Here is a 23,177-nt window from a genome sequence, read left to right on the forward strand (position 1 = left end):
CTTTCCTGGATTCGAAGATCTGGTCAGGAGTCCCCCAGTTCTGTTACTCAGGCATCTTAAAGCATTTTGAGAACAATTATGAAGATGGTAGCCATGATCCCTCAGGGACTTGCCATGTACCAGGTACCAGGTAAAGCACTTCATAATTTTTTTCATTCAGTCCTCACTGGAATCCTGGAAGGAAGGCATTATTACCTCCACTGTTACAGATTAAAGTTCAGAGAGTTTAGATGACTTACCCAGAGTCAGCTAATAAGTGACAGAGGGAAAATTGGTACCTAGGTCTGATTTCTAAACCCAGGCTCACAACCACTGTGCACTTCTGTCTCCTAGGAAATATTACCTTAGATCAGGTACTTGCCCATAGAAGTGAGTGACAAGAGCTAAAGTGTTAGAATGTCATACCTTATATTTATATAGCACTTAATATTTCTCAATATTATCTCATTTGATTGTCTTGTCACCCTTTGGGATCAATATTACTATCTCCAATTTGTAGATAAGGAATCTAGGTAGGGGTCAAAAGGGTTCCTGCCCAAAGTTAAACTGCAAATTAGAGTCCTGGTCAGGAAGGTATCCAGATGCCTCTGACATGTGACCCATACTTCTCGCTGTGGCACAAATATGATGAGAGAAGCAGGATATGAGGCTCATGTGTTTTGCATGGGGCAGGCACAAGGGATAAGTGTTTTGTCTTTGGCCTTATGGGTCAACCTTGGCCTTGTTTCTCCTGCTGCTTCTCCTCACACCTTATAGTTAAGTCTTGCAGTCGATCTCACCTGCAGACTCCAGTCTGGCCCAGTTCTGAGCCAGCCCTGACTGCAGCTGCATAAGTACACACCCTTCCTCACCTCTCTCTCCTGTCATCAAAGTGAGGGGCCTGGAGCCAGCCGACTCAGCATAAGCATCCCAGGGCTTCAGGCAGACCCTGGCCAGTCTCCTCTCGAGGCCTGATATTTGCCTCTGGCTGTCAGCAAGCAGCAGCTGGGTTTTGCAAGCCTCTGGCCAGACCTCACATACTTGCCTGTCTACCTTGGTTTCTCCGTGAATGAACCTGCCACACTTCACAATGTCATGTGTGGTTCTGGTCTAAGATTCACCATTGCGTAACTAGCTGGGTGATCCGGGGCTTGTTGTGGAACTGGTTTGGAACTCTGCTTTGTCTCCCCTCCACCCTCTGGCAAACTGAAGAATTGGGCTAGATCATTGGGTACTCAAATCTGGTCTCACATTGGAGCTGCTTGGAGAAAGTTTCTAAAATACAGATTTATGTCTCCCTTCAGCCAGGGCTTTTTGAGTCAGTAGATTTCAGCCCCTTAATGCCCCGGGTGTCATTGTCTTGCTGGGGAAGTGGAGCCCTGATCCCTGTTCAGGCCCTGCTTTGTTCTCTCTGCTTGTTGATGCCAATCTGAACACTGTCCTTCAATGGAGGTCAGGACCCTAGACAGTATCCTTTCTCCTCCTCAGGGGAACAGCTCCTCACTGTTGGGAGAGAGGCCTGTTCTCAGCATGAGGAAAAGAATCACTTCTTTCTTGTGCTCAATTTCTGCTATTTATCTCACATTCGATAAAAAAGTCAGCCTGGGCGGTCCGCCACACCTCTGCTACTGGTTTGTCCTTTTCTCTTTCTTGTGCCCCCAGGGTAGGTTTCGTTACCCTTTCACCAAAACCCTGACCTCAGGGGAAGAGAGGGGCTACTGCTAAGTCAGTCACAGCCTCCATCAGATGTGAGTGGGTATTTTAAAATCGGTCCAAGAAGCAAGCTATTTTATTCTCATCATTTAAAAAAAAAAGAAGTTTGTTAAGAGCCTGTCTTCACAGGGTGCTGTGTGAGGTGCCATGAAAAAGCAGTCTGCCAGCCTCCATGCTGCTCAGCCAGGGCATGGGTCTAGGTCACTATGAGCAAGTCCAGGCTGGTAGCATTCCAGGCCACACGGATAGTAAAGTTGCTCTTGTTTTATTTTGTTTGTTTGTTGTTTGTGTTTTTCCTGAGGTGAAATTAATTACTCTTTTTTAAAAAAAAGCTTACATTATTCTGCTCTACAAATGTTCGTTAAGTATTACTTGGGATGAAGCTATGTGCTCAGCAGCATCAGGGGTACAAAAAGAATAAAGTAGTTCTTACCCTAGAGGTATTCACAGACATACAGACAAATCATTTCTATGTAGCTGGCTAATTGCAGCACCAGGGCTAAGCACAGGGGGCCCTAGGACAGTGTTTTTTCAAACCGTAGGTCATGATCCATTAGAGGAGTCATGAAATAATTTTTATGGGTTTGATTTATTATTTTTTTAATGAATAAACTATACTAGGATAGAATAGACTAGAACAGAATGGGAACGAAAATATCAGGGTGCATCATACTAGTGAGGTTAAGTTCTATTCGGTGAAACTATTGTGTTGGGGTGCGTGTGTGTGTGTGTGTGTGTGTGTGTGTGTGTGTGTGTGAGAGAGAGAGAGAGAGAGAGAGAGAGAGAGACAATATAAGATGTATTTCTTACTAAGTTGGAGGTCAAAAATGTTTGAGAGCCACTGCACTAAGAACAGAGGAATGTCTTTTAGTCTCTATAAGCTCCATGAGGGCAGGAACCAAGTCTCCTCTATATCTTAATACATACATACATAAGTATAGGGCTTACTGAATAGCTGAGCACATAATCTGTTTATTGAAGGAAGAAAGGAATAGAAGGAGGAAGAAGATGATTTCCTAAGCCAAGATTTTTTTCCTTTTTATGCCTTTCAACACTGTTCTCATTGAGATCTAATTTGCATACAGTGACTGAACTTAAGTGTTAAATTGCAAATTGTGGAGTATCCTATACCCTTTTAACTTACATCTCTATCAAGATGTAGAATATTTCCATCACCTCAGAAAGTTCCAATCAATCCCGCACCCTGAGGCAACCACTGTTCTGATTTCTTTCACTGTGAATTAGTTTTGCCCGTTGTAGAACTTCACAAAGATGGGATTTTTATATAGTATATATGTTTTTATATCTGGTTTCATTTGCCCAGCATGATGTTTTTGAGCTGCATCCATGTTATTACATGTATCAGTTAGTTTCTTGCTTTTTCTTGCCGATCTGTTGTCATAAAAATGGCCAAAAGGACGCTTTGGCCATGAGTCAACAGTTAGAGCAGGAGTGAGTGGGGAGCCCGGGTCCCCTGACATTCTGATCTCGCCAGTATCCAGAACTTGCTTTAAGATGTGGGATGAATCTTGTGCCAGTCCATTGCCATCTGTTACGGACACCATTCTGCCTCCTTCCTGGCGGTGTCGAAGCTCAGTGTGTGGTAAGGCATCGAGGATAAATGAAAGAAGTGATTTTTGTCGATGTCAGTCCATTGACACAAGGACTAGCCCTTGACTTCTTTTTATTATGTAGTATAAGATTTAATCTCAGATTTTAGGAATCTACATGAGGCATCTGACGCACACCAGGAAAACCAAAAAGATATTCTGAAGTGACTTGAGATAGTCTAAGAACCACAGGCTCCTTGGAATGTGCTTCTCTCCCCCAGGAGCAGATGGAGGAATGAAGAACCGGGCATTGTCCTCATGGAGTGTTGTGAGTGCTGTGTGCGTGGGCAGAGAATCTGTGACACCATGTGCACCCAAGTCAGACAGGAGGGAACCCAGCTTTCTCAATAGGACATTTTATTAAGGGCAATTATTTCTTGCTTCCGTAGAAGTTTGAAGTGGGTGTTTCCTTTCTAGGCCTTCTCTAGAGTCTCTGGGTGAGACTATCAGCTGGTAAAGGGTTAATGAGCTGTCAGTTGAAGTCATCACACATCTGGAAGGGCTATCATTAAGTTCTTATAAAAATTTGATTTCCCCTGAGTTTTCATCAAACATTTATATAACCCAGAAATGGCCAGGGGAGCCCGGCATGGCCACAAAACTCATCAGAAGCCATGGAAAGCATACTTTGTCCCCATTGTGAGCAAAATAATGTGCTGCCTCTACTCACTGGGATTCTACCGGGAACAGGGATGAAATATTCAAATCTTGTTTGTCTAACCTTGCGAGAAGTTGCTTCTTTGTTGAAGCCTCAGTTTCTGGCTCTTGCCCTTTCAGATATGTGGAGAGCCAAGGCTCTGGAAAACCTATTCTGAATCTCCCTGGTTGGCTGGAGGCATAGAGGAGCCGGAGGGCACATTGTGAGTCAGACCCCCACGCGCTGACACAGAGAAGCTACAGAGCAGTTATATAATAGAGACAGTGGACTGGCCCAAGAAAGTTCCATGTCTTCCAAAAGCCATCCAGACTGAGTAAAACAAAAGGCTTCAGTGGCCGCATCTGCCCACTTGACTTAGATCAGTATTCAGCCTAAGTAGATTATTTCCTGGGAAGCTAGAATCTGTATTCCTGGCATCAGTCAATCAACTGATGTTTATTAAATGCCTACTATAAGCAAGGCCTAATGGTGAGGGATGCAAAGAAGGAACAAGACACTGGCCAAGCCCTCTTGCCTTCTGTTGGGGCGATGTGAAATGGCGAGTCACAGAATGAGGGAGTGTCATTCTGTGTCACATGAGGGCTGCAGAAGAATGTTGCTCTGAGTGGAGGCCAAGGTCAATATATGCCAGAGTTGCAGGGCTGGCTGGCTTCCTAGGGGCTGAGAATTTGATTTGGATCTTGAAGATTGGGTCAGTTCCCAGGTGAAAGGAGTGAGAAACATTTTAGGAGGAGAGAATGCTGGGAGCTGAAAGTGGATTTGGAGATATTGGCGATTGGTGTTTGTTTAAGTGTCTGCATGGTGCCAGATATGTTTAAATGTGTATCAGCCACACAACAACCTCTGAGGCTGGCGTTATCCCCATGTGGGGCTCAGAGAGGTTAAGTAGCTTGCTTACAGTCATACAGCTGATTTGAGGCCTATGGTTTTCTAATACTTGACCCTGAACAAAGTATATCGTTGGATTAGAACAGAAGAGTCTGAAGAAGAAAATAGAGGGAGATGATGTTAGACGGTCAGACTGAAGACAACTTACGCTTTGTTCTGGCTATTGACCTTGCTTAACTTCACTGAACCTCAGCTTTCTAGTCCGGAAAATTAAAATAATACCAACCTCACTGGCGTTGCTATGCAGATTAAAATGTAGAATATAAATAAAGCTCTTAGCACACTGGCATATATATAGTAAGCACACTTAGTAAATGGAGGCATTTTTAAAAATTTATTTTAAAATATTTATTTGCTTTTAAATTATATTTAATTTTGTTTATTTTTTGGCTGCGCATGGGCTTTCTCTAGTGGTGGCGAGAGGGGGCTACTCTTCGTTGCGGTGCACGGGCTTCTCATTGCGGTGGCTTCTCTTGTTGCAGAGCATGGGCTCTAGGTGCACGGGGCTCAGTAGTTGTGGCGCATGGGCTTAGTTGCTCTGCGACATGTGGGATCTTCCCGGCCCAGGGATCAAACCCGTGTCCCCTGCATTGGCAGGCAGATTCTTAACCACTGTGCCACCAGGGAAGTCCCTGGAGGCATTTTTAAATTTCCCAACTGAGGAAGGTGGACGGTACTTTGGAAGAAAAATGAGAGCTATTATAGGTTCTTCAGCAGGGAGTAGGCATAACAAAAACCATATTTGAGGACAGTGAAGCAAACAGCACTGTAAGACGGTAAGAGTATGAATTAGGGTAGAGGGAGTGAGAATGGAGAGGAAAGGGGAGTTACCAAAAATATGTAAAGGTTACGAAGACTGCCTCCCTCTAATTCTCTTCTGCCCTGAAAAGCTCCCCCCACCCCCACGTACCTGCTCAGCCCTGTGGGCAGCATTACTTCTGTTCATCAGAGTTACAGGCATGGAGTTCATCATCAGGGTCTACACAGAGCTAGTCAAGAAGGTTTACAGGTTCAAGGGAAGCTTGGCTAGACCAGCAGCATCTCCCAGAGGAGGAAGTGCCCCTGCACGTGCAGCCTCCTAATCAGCCGCTTTTGTCTAGCTTCCCTCCCAACTGAATTTAATGTCTTTCCATCCTCCGCCTCTAGTTAAGCTGTAAATGCTGTTCTTCCGCACAGCCAGGCACCTGCCAGGGCCCACTGGCACTGAATCCAGAGCCCAGCCCGACAGGCACTCTGTCACAGAGCTTCTTGTTAGATGCTGGGAGGAGGAGGCACATCACATGCTTTTTCTTCCCCAATAGTGGCTGGTCCCAATGTGATCATGAAGAGGGGGAAAGGCTGGGGGAAGAGTTAAGTTAATGCCTGCTTATGGAATGAAATGGCAATCAGGCAGATGGTCTTACTCTATCCATAGATTCTTCTCTGATAATTCTTCTCAAGTTCTGAATCTCAAAGCTGTTTAAGCAATAGAGGGGATAAAAGATGGCCAAGGAATTTGGATCTCTGGGTCCTTTGGGAGGGATGGGGAATATTGTCATAGAGTTACAGAATGCCATTGCTGAAGAGGGCCTCAGGGATTATTTTAGTCCAAGTATTTTCAGACTTTTTCTCTAGCAGAAGACTTCTTTCTCAAACCAGGCCTTACATAGAATCCCAATATATTAAATAGAAAACAAGAGCAGAGCTGGTTTGGTTGAAGCAGGGGTAGGAGGCTCCAAGTCCTGCTAGTTGGGCTGCCCTGTTACCCCCTTCTCAAGGGCAGCCTGAGCACAGAACCATAGAGCTCTGGGCTACAGCTTGAAAACCACTGACCTGGCCAAATCTGTTCATTTTACAGTTGAGGAAACGGGTTCAGGGATGTGGAGTGGCTTTTTCAAGGTTGCTTGACTTCCAGTGTTTTTTTTATACTATTGCCTCTTTCATAGCACTTTTTTTTCCCATGTTACTTCAATCAGGATCCTTTAGCTGATGTGAATTTTCCCAGTAAGGCTTATGTTTAGAAATTTTTGATCTCATAAATGCTGTCAAGCAGGAGCTTTAGTACAGAAATCCTAATCTACAAGTAAGGCCTGTCCTAGAACGTTGGGAGTTTGCCGGAGGCGGGGGTTGACAACCAGTAGGGTCAGCGCCCCCCCCCAACCCACACACACACACATTCGTTTCTTCTCTCACCTGGAGTTCTCTTGCACCACCTCTGATTTCTGAACCTGAATGCTGAAATGGCCTGGCTTGATTGGTATATGGTGACTAAATCACAGTAACCCTGAGGCAGTGGCAGGCTATATTTTTATGTTGAATTTTGCTACAGTGGTATCCCCAGAGGAACCTGAAAATAGAATATTCTCCTTAACTTCCAACTCTTTTATGTTTACTGAAGAGCATGATTACATAATTTCATTTTGTCCCAATGAGTCCTCTTCATTCCACCCACCTCACAGCCCTCTAAGGAGTCCTCCATATCAAACTAGGAGTCAAGAACTGAGAAATATCACCCAGATCGTGGAGGGTCAGCCCTCTTCCGGCTGCACAGCTAGTCTTGTTGACAGAATCAGATCTGCCCTGGGGGCCACCCTCCCCCTCTGCCAAGCCCTGGGGCTGTCCATGGTTTGCTCACGTGCCTTCTCCGTTCCACAGCAGTGCTGTGACTTAGGCTACCACGCCAGCCTGAACCGCGCGCTACGCACCTTCCTTTCCGCTGAGTCGAATCTGGAACAGTCAAAGCACGAGGGTCTGGACGCCATAGAGAATGCTGTAGAAAACCTCGATGCCACCAGTGACAAGCAGCGCCTCATGGAGATGTACAACAATGTCTTCTGTCCACCTATGAAGTTTGAGTTCCAGCCACACATGGGGGACATGGTGAGACCCTCTTCCCACCCGCACGTACCCAAGGGGCTTGAGCTCACTTGTGTCTAGATTTACTGCACTCAAGCCATGTTATTCGGGGGAAGGCGAGGCCTGGGTCTGGCGTCATGTCCGGTGGGTGAAGCCCTTTCCAGCCATTCAGCAAACAGCTCCTGGGTGCCTGCCATCCACTAGGCTTGACCGTAGACAAAGGGGATTAGAGCCCTCAGGCAGCTTACAGTCAGCTGAGTTGAGAGTTAGAAATATGCACAGGGAGGGGCATCCAGAGGGACCAGCAGGATCAGAGGAGGTGAAAAACAGCCAGCGTGTTCTAAAAGCTACTAACAGTTCAGTATGGCAAAAGGGAAGGAGAGAGGTGGAGGCCTCCAAGTGGTGAGGCTGAAAGAAGCGAGAGCTGAGATGGGGCCAGATACTAAAGACTTCTGATGGGGACGGAGGGCTAAGCAGGGTGATGATGTGATCTTTTGTCACTCAGCAGAGTTCTGAAGGATCTAATTTTCTTGGGTTTAGAAGACTGTGATAAAAGGTATAGTTTTGCCTGGGTATTGAACAAAAAAAGAATGGGTACCTACAGAAAGGACAGGAGCCAAGATGTCAACCCTAAGAATGGCTATCCAGGCAGCAGTGCACAAACATGGGGGCCCTGTTTATGACTTTTCACCTCCGATGACTAAAACAAGAAGGGCCTAAATAAACCGAAGTGAGAGGAGTGAGAAGCTCTTTGGTTTTCATTACTGTGAACCTTGTCGTTTCTCTTCTGGTGGTTGTACATACAAATCAAAGTGAATCTTATTGCTGGGGTAGGAGCCACCATTTGACCTGTGGGTTAAACCAGGAGGAGGATGTATAGGCTTACATAATAGAAAAGCTCAAGATGGATCTTCAGGCATGGTTGGGTTTAAGAGTGGGAATTTTATCAAGACTTAGTTTTTCTGCTTCACATCCTGTATGATGGCTCTATTCTCAAACAGGCTTTTATCCCGTGGGGGCAAGGTGACTATATTTCCAGCCTTATCTCCTTGTAGATTGAAATCCAGCAGAAAGAGTATCTGCTTCCCTCCTAGAAGCCCCCACGAAAGTCTCATTGTGTCTCCTTGGTCCTGATTGGGTGACGTGCTTATCCCCAGTCACTGTGGCTGGTATCTGCAGTCGGCTGATTGGCTTATGCGGAGGTCACACACTGCATCCCCAAGTTGGGGAGAGCCCCATCCAAAGCACATGGCCTGAGTTGTGAGTGGAATGTTCCCCGCAAAGGACAGTCAGTCCAAAGTTATCAGTAGAAGGAGGAATGAATGCTGGGTGATGGAAAAACAACAATGCCCTTTCAACACGGGAGTGGTGCTTCCGTTAAGATTAGCATCCAGATGCTTTTTAGAAAACCCTCCTCCAGAATGACAACTGTTATACTGTAACCAGCGGATTTGCTCTCATCAGTAGGCCACCATGGAGAGTGGGACATTTCTATCCTAAAGACAAAATCGTGGAGATGATTTCTTTCCTCCTCTCCTTCTTGGGGAAAACCAGGCCATTTACAGTTTGTTTCCATTGCTGTGGCTTAGGAAATGCAGCATCTGAACAGATGGGGAAGTGAGATGGCAGCATGTGCAATTAGAATACGAGGGTGTATTGGTGTGTCACCAAGCCCCAGGAAGCCCCATTCCTCACCTGCCCTGGCTTCTGGTCAAACTTGCCTTCCAAGTCCCTTCTCCAGCTGCCACAGAGATTCCTTCCCAAGAAGCAGTGGAACTTGGGGACCAGCTGAGTGGAGTGATACATTTTCTGGTGTTGACTGAGATGCCTTCTAAGCCAAACAGCTTGTCTCCATAAAGGGGGATTCCAAATGCTGGGTGCTCAGGCCCCCTCCTAGCCCTGTCAGAGCTTCATTTCCATACTCCAGAGCACAGCTGGAATGCATTACCTTGCACCCCGATAGAGGACCACTGCCAAAGCATGCATCAGCAGTCCCGCTGCTTCTTAAAGAAACTAGCATGGAGGTGGTTTTCCCTCCATGATTCCTCCCTGCTACGTCGAAGTTACTTTAAAAATCAATAGTTCAGTCTTCTGCCCAGGGCCTCCCTTTGTGTGATATAGCTGATCAGTGGCTGGGCCAGGCAGGGGCCAGGGCCAGTCCTAGATCTTGCAAAGGTTTTGCATTCCAGCCTAGCCTTCATGTGAGTGGAAAAGCAGCCATCTATCCCCAGTCATTGAGGGCTGTCTGTAGACTGTGGAGGCAACAAGAGGGAGCTGCCTGGAAGTCCTTGAACTAGGGCCAAAGTTCGGATGGCATTTTGAGCGGAAGCCCTGAAGTTGGCCAAGGCCCGACACTGATTGGTGTTCTGGGGCACTCAGCGCATGAATTGATGCCAAGCACTCTCAGATGTACTAGGAGGAGGTGCTTGGCTCTACCCTTGGTGCCCCCAGAGACTTGTGGGGCTCTGAATGCCTGACCAGTGACATCAGGCAGCCAGAGAGTTTCACTACTGGCACTAACCCATCCTGGCCACTGAGCTTTCTCCATTGTGTCTGCTTATCCAAGAGCCAGAATGAAGTCAGCTCGCTTCAGATCTGAGAGCTGGCTCAGGCCAGCCTCTCAGCTGGGGGAGGAGGTCAAGTCAGTTGAGAGCTTAAAAGCCAATGGAGGAAAAGGTCAAGTCCCAGCCCCCTCCATTTGAAGAGAGGTTTTGTCTTTTCAAGCAAGAGAATGGTCTTGGGCATGTGAATGTGCCCACTGCTGGGGAAGGAGGAGGCCAGTTCTATCCAGATGTCTCTTTGCAGACGAGAGGCTAAAGGACACGTGGTGGCAAGGTGACAGGAGCTGCCTCCACGTGGTCCTGCCTCCCAATCTGCTAGCCTTCTGTTCCTCATCTGTCATGCTGGGGATTGTGGGTGACCTCACACCTATGCCATTGCCATGGGCCCATCAGGAGACAGTGGCTCAGCCATCCCCTCACACAGGGGGAAGCTTGTTGACAGCGATCCTTGGGGGGAAGGGCAGACTTCTCTCCCACACAGATCTGGTGAAGATCTGGAGTAAAACGATGGCTTTTTGAAAATGCCAAGTTCCACAAGATTCCGTGCCCTCTGGGGCCCTCTAGCAAAGCCCGTGGACTTGTTCCTGGCTTCACGCTTTCTCTCATTGAGTCAGAGCTCTCATGCACGGCCCAGATTTATAAACACATGCTGGCTGCCAACAGCGGCATGTTAGCCTCCTGACCCACTTCTCTCCTGCTTTCACTCTGGTGTACAGCAGGGGATGAAGGAGGGGCCCGCGAGGTGGCCACTTGGACCTCTGGCAGGAAGTCCTCACTGTGCCAAAGCTTTGTGTATCTGGAGCTGGGCTGCTAAGGCACTCTTCTCTGCCCTAACTCCAGCTTCCTTGGAGCCGAAGGCCCTGTATAGACCTGCGTCTGCCAAGCACTAGGCTGGAGGTGGGCTACAAAGAGAGAGAGAGATCTTTCCAAAGAGGTTCTATTGCTCATTCCTTTCTTGTGCTATTTGGTCCTGGAAGAGGTCTACACACTTTGGCTTTGGATTTTGTTTTAACATAAAATTTGCGAGCTTTACAGCTTGAATATAAGTAGTTTTATTTTTTATTTATTTATTTTTTAACATCTTTATTGGAGTATAATTGCTTTACAATGGTATGTTAGCTTCAGCTTCACAACAAAATGAATCAGTTATATACATACATATATTCCCATATCTCTTCCCGCTTGCGTCTCCCTCCCTCCCACCCTCCCTATCCCACCCCTCCAGGCGGTCACAAAGCACCGAGCTGATCTCCCTGTGCTATGCGGCTGCTTCCCACTAGCTATTTACCTTACGTTTGGTAGTGTATATATGTCCATGCCTCTTTATCGCTTTGTCACCGTTTACCCTTCCCCCTCCCCATAACCTCAAGTCCATTCTCTAGTAAGTCTGTGTCTTTATTCCTGTTTCACCCCTAGGTTTTTCATGACATTTTTTTTTTAATTCCATATATATGTGTTAGCATACGGTATTTGTCTCTCTCTTTCTGACTTACTTCACTCTGTATGACAGACTCTAGGTCTATCCACCTCATTACAAATAGCTCGATTTCGTCTCTTTTTATGGCTGAGTAATATTCCATTGTATATATGTGCCACATCTTCTTTATCCATTCATCCGATGATGGACACTTAGGTTGTTTCCATCTCCGGGCTATTGTAAATAGAGCTGCAATGAACATTTTGGTACATGACTCTTTTTGAATTATGGTTTTCTCAGGGTATATGCCCAGTAGTGGGATTGCTGGGTCATATGGTAGTTCTATTTGTAGCTTTTTAAGGAACCTCCATACTGTTCTCCACAGTGGCTGTATCAATTTACATTCCCACCAACAGTGTAAGAGGGTTCCCTTTTCTCCACACCCTCTCCAGCATTTATTGTTTCTAGATTTTTTGATGATGGCCATTCTGACTGGTGTGAGATGATATCTCATTGTAGTTTTGATTTGCATTCCTCTCATGATTAGTGATGTTGAGCATTCTTTCATGTGTTTGTTGGCACTCTGTATATCTTCTTTGGAGAAATGTCTATTTAGGTCTTCTGCCCATTTTTGGATTGGGTTGTTTGTTTTTTTGTTATTAAGCTGCATGAGCTGCTTATAAATTTTGGAGATCAATCCTTTGTCAGTTGCTTCATTTGCAAATATTTTCTCCCATTCTGAGGGTTGTCTTTTGGTCTTGTTTATGGTTTCCTTTGCTGCGCAAAAGCTTTTGAGTTTCATTAGGTCCCATTTGTTTACTCTTGTTTTTCTTTCCATTACTCTAGGAGGTGGGTCAAAAAGGACCTTGCTGTGATTTATGTCATAGAGTGTTCTGCCTATGTTTTCCTCTAAGAGTTTGATAGTTTCTGGCCTTACATTTAGGTCTTTAATCCATTTTGAGCTTATTTTTGTGTATGGTGTTAGGGAGTGATCTAATTTCATACCTTTACATGTAGCTGTCCAGTTTTCCCAGCACCACTTATTGAATAGGCTGTCCTTTCTCCACTGTACATTTCTGCCTCCTTTGTCAAAGATAAGGTGACCATATGTGCGTGGGTTTATCTCTGGGCTTTCTATCCTGTTCCATTGATCTATCTTTCTGTTTTTGTGCCAGTACCATACCGTCTTGATAACTGTAGCTTTGTAGTATAGTCTGAAGTCTGGGAGCCTGATTCCTCCAGTTCCTTCTTTCGTTCTCAAAATTGCTTTGGCTATTCGGGGTCTTTTGTGTTTCCATACAAATTGCAAAATTTTTTGTTCTAGTTCTGTGAAAAATGCCAGTGGTAGTTTGATAGGGATTGCATTGAATCTATAGATTGCTTTCGGTAGTAGAGTCATTTTCACAATGTTGATTCTTCCAATCCAAGAACGTGGTATATCTCTCCATCTATTTGTATCGTCTTTAATTTCTTTCATCAGTGTCTTATAATTTTCTGCATACAGATCTTTTGTCTCCTTAGGTAGGTTTATTCCTAGATATTTTATTCTTTTTGTTGCAATGGTAAATGGGAGTGTTTTCTTGATTTCACTTTCAGATTTTTCATCATTAGTATATAGGAATGCCAGAGATTTCTGTGCATTAATTTTGTATCCTGCCACTTTACCAAATTCATTGATTAGCTCTAGTAGTTTTCTGGTAGCATCTTTAGGGTTCTCTATGTATAGGATCATGTCATCTGCAAACAGTGACAGCTTTACTTCTTCTTTTCCGATTTGGATTCCTTTTATTTCCTTTTCTTCTCTGATTGCTGTGGCTAAAACTTCCAAAACTATGTTGAATAAGAGTGGTGAGAGTGGGCAACCTTGTCTTGTTCCTGATCTTAGTGGAAATGCTTTCAGTTTTTCACCATTGAGGATGATGTTTGCTGTGGGCTTGTCATATATGGCCTTTATTATGTTGAGGAAAGTTCCCTCTATGCCTACTTTCTGCAGGGTTTTTATCATAAATGGGTGTTGAATTTTGTCAAAAGCTTTCTCTGCATCTATTGAGATGATCATATGGTTTTTCTCCTTCAGTTTGTTAATATGGTTTATCACATTGATAGATTTGCGTATATTGAAGAATCCTTGCATTCCTGGAATAAACCCCACTTGATCATGGTGTATGATCCTTTTAATGTGCTGTTGGATTCTGTTTGCTAGTATTTTGTTGAGGATTTTTGCATCTATGTTCATCAGTGATATTGGCCTGTAGTTTTCTTTCTTTGTGACATCCTTGTCTGGTTTTGGTATCAAGGTGATGGTGGCCTCGTAGAAGGAGTTTGGGAGTGTTCCTCCCTCTGCTATATTTTGGAAGAGTTTGAGAAGGATAGGTGTTAGCTCTTCTCTAAATGTTTGATAGAATTCGCCTGTGAAGCCAGCTGGTCCTGGGCTTTTCTTTGTTGGAAGATTTTTAATCACAGTTTCAATTTCAGTGCTTGTGATTGGTCTGTTCATATTTTCTATTTCTTCCTGATTCAGTCTTGGCACGTTGTGCATTTCCAAGAATTTGTCCATTTCTTCCAGATTGTCCATTTTATTGGCATAGAGTTGCTTGTAGTAATCTCTCATGATCTCTTTTATTTCTGCAGTGTCAGTTGTTACCTCTCCTTTTTCATTTCTAATTCTATTGATTTGAGTCTTCTCCCTTTTTTTCTTGATGAGTCTGGCTAGTGGTTTATCTATTTTGTTTATCTTCTCAAAGAACCAGCTTTTAGTTTTATTGATCTTTGCTATTGTTTCCTTCATTTCTTTTTCATTTATTTCTGATCTGATTTTTATGATTTCTTTCCTTCTGCTAGCTTTGGGGTTTTTTTGTTCTTCTTTCTCTAATTGCTTGAGGTGCAAGGTTAGGTTGTTTATTCGAGATGTTTCCTGCTTCTTAAGGTGGGCTTGTATTGCTATAAACTTCCCCCTTAGAACTGCTTTTGCTGCATCCCACAGGTTTTGGGTCGTTGTGTCTCCATTGTCGTTTGTTTCTAGGTATTTTTTGATTTCCTCTTTGATTTCTTCAGTGGTCACTTCATTATTAAGTAGTGTATTGTTTAGCCTCCATGTGTTTGTATTTTTTACAGATCTTTTCCTGTAATTGATATCTAGTCTCATGGCGTTGTGGTCAGAAAAGATACTTGATACAATTTCAATTTTCTTAAATTTACCAAGGCTTGATTTGTGACCCAAGATATGATCTATCCTGGAGAATGTTCCATGAGCACTTGAGAAAAATGTGTATTCTGTTGTTTTTGGATGGAATGTCCTATAAATATCAATTAACTCCATCTCGTTTAATGTATCATTTAAAGCTTGTGTTTCCTTATTTATTTTCATTTTGGATGATCTGTCCATTGGTGAAAGTGGGGTGTTAAAGTCCCCTACTATGAATGTGTTACTGTCGATTTCCCCTTTTATGGTTGTCAGTATTTGCCTTATGTATTGAGGTGCACCTAAGTTGGGTGCATAAATATTTACAATTGTTATATCTTCCTCTTGGATCGATCCCTTGATCATTATGTAGTGTCCTTCTTTGTCTCTTCTAATAGTCTTTGTTTTAAAGTCTATTTTGTCTGATATGAGAATTGCTACTCCAGCTTTCTTTTGGTTTCCATTTGCATGAAATACCTTTTTCCATCCCCTTACTTTCAGTCTGTATGTGTCTCTAGGTCTGAAGTGGGTCTCTTGTAGACAGCAAATATATGGGTCTTGTTTTTGTATCCATTCAGCCAATCTGTGTCTTTTGGTGGGAGCATTTAGTCCATTTACATTTAAGGTAATTATCGATATGTGTGTTCCTATTCCCATTTTCTTAATTGTTTTGGGTTCATTATTGTAGGTCCTTTCCTTCTTTTGTGTTTCTTGCCTAGAGAAGTTCCTTTAGCAGTTGTTGTAGAGCTGGTTTGGTGGTGCTGAACTCTCTCAGCTTTTGCTTGTCTGTAAAGGTTTTAATTTCTCCATCAAATCTGAATGAGATCCTTGCTGGGTAAAGTAATCTTGGTTGCAGGTTTTTCTCCTTCAACACTTTCAATATGTCCTGCCACTCCCTTCTGGCTTGCAGAGTTTCTGCTGAAAGATCAGCTGTTAACCTTATGGGGATTCCCTTGTGTGTTATTTGTTGTTTTTCCCTTGCTGCTTTTAATATGTTTTCTTTGTATTTAATTTTTGACAGTTTGATTAATATGTGTCTTGGCGTATTTCTCCTTGGATTTATCCTGTATGGGACTCTCTGTGCTTCCTGGACTTGATTAACTATTTCTTTTCCCATATTAGGGAAGTTTTCAACTATAATCTCTTCAAATATTTTCTCAGTCCCTTTCTTTTTCTCTTCTTCTTCTGGAACCCCTATAATTCGAATGTTGGTGCGTTTAATGTTGTCCCAGAGGTCTCTGAGACTGTCCTCAGTTCTTTTCATTCTTTTTTCTTTTTTCTGCTCTGCAGTAGTTATTTCCACTATTTTATCTTCCAGGTCACTTATCCGTTCTTCTGCCTCAGTTATTCTGCTATTGATCCCATCTAGAGTATTTTTAATTTCATTTATTGTGTTGTTCATCGTTGCTTGTTTCATCTTTAGTTCTTCTAGGTCCTTGTTAACTGATTCTTGCAATTTGTCCATTCTATCTCCAAGATTTCGGATCAACCTTACTATCATTATTCTGAATTCTTTTTCAGGTAGACTGCCTATTTCCTCTTCATTTGTTAGGTCTGGTGGGTTTTTATCTTGCTCCTTCATCTGCTGTGTGTTTTTCTGTCTTTTCATTTTGCTTATCTTACTGTGTTTGGGGTCTCCTTTTTTGCAGGCTGAAGGTTCATAGTTCCTGTTGTTTTTTGTGTCTGTCCCAGTGGCTAAGGTTGGTTCAGTGGGTTGTGTAGGCTTCCTGGTGGAGGGTACTAGTGCCTGTGTTCTGGTGTATGAGGCTGGATCTTGTCTTTCTGGTGGACAGGTCCACGTCTGGTGGTGTGTTTTGGGGTGTCTGTAGACTTACTATGATTTTGGGCAGCCTCTCTGCTAATGGGTGGGGTTGTGTTCCTGTCTTGCTAGTTGTTTGGCATAGGATGTCCAGCACTGTAGCTTGCTGGTCGTTGAGTGAAGCTGGGTGCTGGCGTTGAGATGGAGATCTCTCGGAGATTTTTGCTGTTTGATATTATGTGCAGCTGGGAGGCCTCTTGTGGACCAGTGTCCTGAAGTTGGCTCTCCCACCTCAGAGGCACAGCACTGACTCCTGGCTGCAGCACCAAGAGCCTTTCATCCACAGGGCTCCTTAATTTGGGATGATTCGTTGTCTATTCAGGTATTCCACAGATGCAGGGTATATCAAGTTGATTGTGGAGCTTTAATCCGCTGCTTCTGAGGCTGCTGGGAGAGATTTCCCTTTCTCTTCTTTGTTCTGACAGTTCCCAGGGGCTCAGCTTTGGATTTGGAGGGCGTCTGTTCTTTGCTCAGACAGGACGGGGTTAAAGGAGCCGCTGATTCGGAGGCTCTGGCTCACCCAGGCCGGGGGGTAGGGAGGGTCACGGAGTGCGGGGCGGGCCTGCAGCGGCAGAGGCCAGCGTGACGCTGCAGCCTGAGGGCGCCGTGCGCTCTCCCGGGGGAGCCGTCCCTGGATCCCGGGACCCTGGCAGTGGCGGGCTGCACAGGCTCCCCGGAAGGGCGTGTGGCTAGTGACCTGTGCTCGCACACAGGCCTCCTGACGGCGGCAGCAGCGGCCTCAGCGTCCCATGTCCGTCTCTGGGCTCCGCAATCTTAGCCGCGGCTCGCGCCCGTCCCTGGAGCCCTCTCAAGCAGCGCTCTTAATCCCCTCTCCTCGTGCACCAGGAAACAAAGAGGGACGTAAAAGTCTCTTGCCTCTTCGGCAGGTCCAGACTTTTCCCCGGACTCTCTCCCGGCTAGCCGCGGTGCACTAACGCCCTGCAGGCTGTGTTCACGCCGCCAACCTCAGTCCTCTCCCGGCACTCCGACAAAAGCCGGAGCCTCAGCTCCCAGTCCCGCCCGCCCCGGCGGGCGAGCAGACAAGCCTCTCGGCTGGTGAGTGCCGGTCGGCCCGATCCTCTGCGCTGGAATCTGTCCGCTTTGCCCTCCGCACCCCTGTTGCTGTGTTCTCCTCCGCGGCTCCCAAGCTCCCCCACTCCGCCTCCCGAAGTCTCCACCCGCGAAGGGGCTTCCTAGTGTGTGGACACTTTTCCTCCTTCACAGCTCTCTCCCGCTGGTGCAGGACCCGTCCCTATCCTTTTGTCTCTGTTTAGTTTTTTCTTTTGCCCTAACCAGGTACGTGGGGGGTTCCTTGCCTTTTGGGAGGTCTGAGGTCTTCTGCCAGCGTTCAGTAGGTGCTCCGTAGGAGTTGTTCCACGCGTAGATGTCTAAGTAGTTTTATTAACAGTAATGGGACTCTGACAAAAGAACTGTGTCCCCTTCCTGACCTAGTATTGCTTTCTTTTGGCAGGCTTCCCAGCTCTGTGCCCAGCAGCCCGTCCAGAGTGAGCTGGTACAGAGATGCCAACAACTACAATCTCGCTTATCCACCCTGAAGATTGAGAACGAAGAGGTGAGACTCAGAACCACCCTCTGAGTTTCCCTGTCAAACCTCTTGCTGCTGCCCGTCTGGGAGCAGGTGGACGGAGCCATGCAGAGAATGTCCGGGCTGCTGCAAACATTTTGTAGCCAAATGTAGGCTTGGATTTTCCCCTTCTGCTACATCCTGCCCTTGAACTCCAGGAAGTTGCTCTTGCATTGCCAAAGGTTGAGCTCTATTTTGAGCTTTTGCAAAATGCTTTTTCCCCCCCTTTGCACATTTAATCAAAATGGCACTTGGCAGCTGTGTGAACAATATTGTGTCTCTGAAACCACCCCCTCATGCCTGGCTTTTTCCAGCATTTTCAAACAAACAGAGGCCTTTGACTTTGACACTTCAAATATCTCCATCCTCTTAGAAAAGGGTGACTTTCTTCTGGGCCCAACGTATTGGCTTTCAACAACCAGTTAAAAGGGCAGTATGATTAATTATCAGCTCCTTTCTTTTGAGCTCATGTGACTTCTCACCTGGCATGTCAGTAAGTCTGACTTTCCCCGGTAAGATCAGGAAAGCCTGGGGATGGGTCACTTAGTTTGCACGTGGGCAAACAGGTTCATTCATTTGTTGAAGGTCGGGAAACAGAACCTGGGGCATTGCGGGACCAGCCCCATCATACATTTTTAAACAGCTCTTTATATGATGGGGTTGGTTTGGATTTGTTTCATCCTCTCTCCCTTAGCACGTCCAGCATAATGAAGAGCTAATCTTTTTTTAAATTTTTTTTTTTTTTTGCGGTACACGGGCCTCTCACCGTTGTGGCCTCTCCCGCTGCAGAGAACAGGCTCCAGATGCGCAGGCTCAGCAGCCACGGCTCACATGCCCAGCCGCTCCGCGGCATGTGGGATCCTCCTGGACCAGGGCACGAACCCGTGTCCCCTGCATCGGCAGGCGGACCCTCAACCACTGCACCACCAGGGAAGCCCACGAAGAGCTAATCTTAAATTTAAAAAGTGAACATTAAATAGCTGGGTCAAGCATGTAGCATGAAGGGAGTAGTGGTTTTAGGTCCTCACTGGAGAGAGTAGGGTCCGTGTGATATTTATCACTCACTTAGCACCGTCCAATGGGAAGCAGACCCGCACCCTCTGACAGTCCCCTCCCTCCTTCCTCAGCCCACTTCTCTCCCACTTCTCCAAGCTTCTCCATCACCTCTTGTTTTGCAGCCTGCCCCTCATGCATTATGTTGGTCCTTATCATGGCAGGTAAAGAAGACAATGGAGGCCACTCTGCAGACCATCCAGGACATTGTGACCGTCGAGGATTTTGATGTGTCCGATTGCTTCCAGTACAGCAACTCTATGGAATCCGTCAAGTCCACCGTCTCAGAAACCTTCATGAGCAAACCCAGCATTGCCAAGAGGAGAGCCAACCAGCAAGAGACAGAGCAGTTCTATTTCACGGTGAGGGGGTTCAGTGGCCTTTAAAGATCATCTTTAGGCACTGCAGCACACACAGGCCATTTGGATCCCAGCGTCCTTGTCAAGTGTCTGCAGGATATCTTATCCAGTGTCTTGCAGGATATCAAGTCTTTGAATATCTTGACTTGGATCTGGGCATGTTCAGAGACCACCCCTACACTTAAAGACACAAATATACACAAGTTGTATATCTAACAGGGACCCCCCCCAAGAGAAAGGATGGCCCCAAGTACACTACCAAGAATATTTTCTTTCTGAAGACTTTTTTAACCAGCTAGTAAGCTTTTGTTTGAAAGCTTCCTTCTCATCCCTAGGGGTCGTGAAAGGGGGACTGCATCTCTTGGTTCTTGAGAACTACGTCGAAATATTTTGGCTAACACACGTCTTGTTTTTAAAGTCCATAATCTTTCCTAGTTGATATGATATGATATTACTTTATAATTTAAAGTGGGAAATTATTTTTCATAATTATGGCTGAAATTCAAAGGGACAGGTAATGTGTAGCATTGTTGGTTTGCATAGAATTCTAAAACATTATATTTTGTTATTCATGCATCTCCCAGTCCTCTTTTAGACAGATGAACCCAATTTTTTTTAAGTAGTGTTAACAGTCCTTTGGAAGGTTGCTGGCTGGTCTTTGGTGCTACTTTTTAATAATTAAGTTATTTTGAGCTTGCCAAGTAGGATTTATTGCCTGAACTAAAATGTATTTCCTAATCTTCTGACGACTAAGAAGAAATTAAGTTTGCAGATGTGAGAGGAAATATAGCCAGTGAATATGCATACTGATTCTGAATGAGAGGAATTAACTTGTTTTTCAGTCAAGAAACACAATCTGCATGTAGTAAATTGAATTTTTCCTCCAACTGGAAACATTTGTTTAATTCTTCTTTGAACACTGCCCTTTCTCCATTAAGAACACTAGTGATTTGCTATCTCCTTCAAAGAAGAAATCTGTTTTTTCATGTAATTAAGCTCAGAATTCTTCAAAAAAAAATTTTTTAAGTCCTGGAGAAGACTGTTGAGAGGGAGTGATTTAACAGTATTATTCTTTTAAAATAACTTTTTTTTCTTGTAATACAAAACAAAACATGCTTATTATATAGAATCTGGAAGTAAAAAGAAACTAAAAATCAGCCATAATCCCAATAACCTAGAAATAATAGTGTTAGAATATATTCTCTTCCAGGCTTTTTTCTATGCGTGCACACAGATGTGAGCGTATATTTATAATTTTATTATAAAAAATGGGATACTGCTGTACATATTGTTTTATAATCTGCTGCTTTCATTTAACAGATGATTAATATTTTCCTAAGTCATTTAATTATAACATTCTTTAATACATTTATGAGTAAAATACTAAAATCTATACAGAGAAAGAATGGAATGACATTTTGGCTCATTCATTCATTTTTGTAAAATACATAGCACATTGCCTGTTTTGTAGCGAGTGCTCAAAATTGCTGAAAATTTATTATCTCCATCATCACTATTAATTTATTCATTGAATATTATTAAATTGTTTATTGATCATTTATTAAGGATCTACTATGTACCAGACACTGTGCTATATAAGCTGGGAATGCTAAGAATATAAAATGAAGAGGAGAATGATGGAATTAGGCCTATGAAGGGAAAACTTTCTTTTTTACTGAGTGTAAACAATTACAATACAATTACAATAGGTTGATTTGGGTAATTAAAAAAATAAATGTAAAAAATGTTAAGTGCATACATGTACATGTGCATGAACGGCAATCAGGATAAATGGAGTTAGGGAAATATTACATACAAAGTAATTTCTGTGCTGATCAGGCAATGAGTGAATCAAGAGGAGGAAGGCATTCGTTGAGGCAAGAGCAGCATGTGCAAAAGCATGAAGGCATGAAAAACCTGGGACAGACATGAAGAAAACTTCCTGTCTATAGTGAGGGCTACATACCTCCCCAAGCTTCTTTATCTCAGGAGGTTGCTAAATACTCGAGAGGCTTTTGGGATTGTCTGGCTGGTCTGTCTGGACTGCTTAGATATAACGCTACTTAAATGACCCAATCTTGTTACATTGCAGAACAAGATTAAATAAGAATTTTGGACATAAAAATCTGTATTTAAGACTGTCAGAAATTACTTTTTGGCTTTAAGCGAAGCTATAACATTTGTATTCAAAATTGACCTTTAGTAAGAGCAGGAATGACCATATTCCAACTGGTGACCTCCCAAATCCCACCCATCCTTTCACCTCTGTCTGAATACACTGATGTCCTCTAACTCACTTCCTGTCTTTTGTGGCCATAATGCTACTTATCACAATTGTGTGCAAATTTCCTTGGCTAACAGGAAGGTTCTTTTGTCTGGGCTTGTCTAGTAACAGATTTACAAGAGAGTTCATCATTTTTGTGATTGGTGTTTGGAACACATCAAATAGTTCATGATAAAAAGACTTTTGGGAGGTGGCAAAATGGACATTCAAGAAAAGGGGGCGTGCATGTTCCCCAGGACAGCTGCAGGTGCTTGCGGAACCCTACAAAGCCAACACAACTGCAGATGTGCTTTTCTTAGTCTTTTGTCTCCACAAACGTTGCCCATGTGTTTCCCTGTGCCCTTCAAAGACATCAGAGTAGCGCGTCCTAGAAGTTGCCTTCTTTTGGAAGATTGGGAAGAGGTCCCTTGTCATGGCTTTCTCTCCTGGTAGTGTGCCTAGTGACCCAGAGGGCTGCTAGGAAAGCTTTCTGACCACTCTCGGCTGTCATCAGATTCATCTGCCCAGATGACATCTATTGGAAATTTGAAGCATGACCTACAAAGGTCAGTCGTTTGCAAGAGTCCCAGGAAAATAATCATGGAATTTTAAAGCTTGAAGTGTTTTTAAAAAATCATCTAACCAAACCTTCTCATTTGAAAGATTTAAAAAAAAAAAAACTGAAAAAACAAACAAAAAATCCAAAAAGTATGGGTAGCTTGTTTAAAGTCCTCAGCAAGAGCTGAAACCAGAACTCTGATCTTCTGGTCTCTGGTCTCAGGACACAGGCCTTCTCTATGCCCTGCTGAGGAAGCTGAGGTGAGGGGAAGGCTCAGGAACAGCTCAGCTTTCTGCCCTTCTTTGCTCTAAGTGAGAAGACATTTTCTGACCTCCTTGGCTTTGTATCACTTGTCTTCTCTAACAAACAATCCAGCACTGCCTACCTTTTTCCCATTGCCTTTTTTATTTTAAGTGTTAAAAAAGATGCAAAGATTTCAAAAGAGAATACAGAAAAATGTCAAGCCTCTACCCATCCCCAACTCCCACTTCCCCTCCCCTCTGACAGTGATTGAAACCAGTTTCTTCTGTGTCCTTCCAGAGGTATTCTGTGTGGAGACAACCACTGATGTACCCTTTAATATAATATTATTACATTAGAAATGTAAGGAAATAAAATAAATAGAAATACAAATAGAAGTATACCATCCATACTGTTCTTCACTTTGCTTCTTTCACTTAATTTATTTTGGGTATTA

The 23,177-nt window shown here is 44.1% G+C and overlaps 1 protein-coding gene across 9 annotated transcripts in view; it reads left to right on the top strand.

The window, feature by feature from the left end:
• Window positions 1-23,177, top strand: part of SRGAP2 (SLIT-ROBO Rho GTPase activating protein 2) — a 242,086-nt gene that overhangs the window by 169,873 nt on the left and 49,036 nt on the right. For 7 of the 9 annotated variants that reach the window (XR_009536941.1, XM_060129889.1, XM_060129910.1 and 4 more), the window contains exons 8-10: window positions 7,483-7,707; window positions 18,133-18,234; window positions 19,464-19,661. Coding sequence is in view for 8 of the 9 variants with exons in the window: in XM_060129889.1 (XP_059985872.1) it covers window positions 7,483-7,707; window positions 18,133-18,234; window positions 19,464-19,661 (525 nt within the window). In the remaining variant the exon portion in view is untranslated. The remainder of the gene's footprint in view (window positions 1-7,482; window positions 7,708-18,132; window positions 18,235-19,463; window positions 19,662-23,177) is intronic. The other 2 variants (XM_060129900.1, XM_060129918.1) reach the window with 1 other exon arrangement.

Source organism: Lagenorhynchus albirostris, chromosome 2 (assembly GCF_949774975.1).
Source record: "Lagenorhynchus albirostris chromosome 2, mLagAlb1.1, whole genome shotgun sequence".
Taxonomy (NCBI): Eukaryota; Metazoa; Chordata; class Mammalia; order Artiodactyla; family Delphinidae; genus Lagenorhynchus; species Lagenorhynchus albirostris.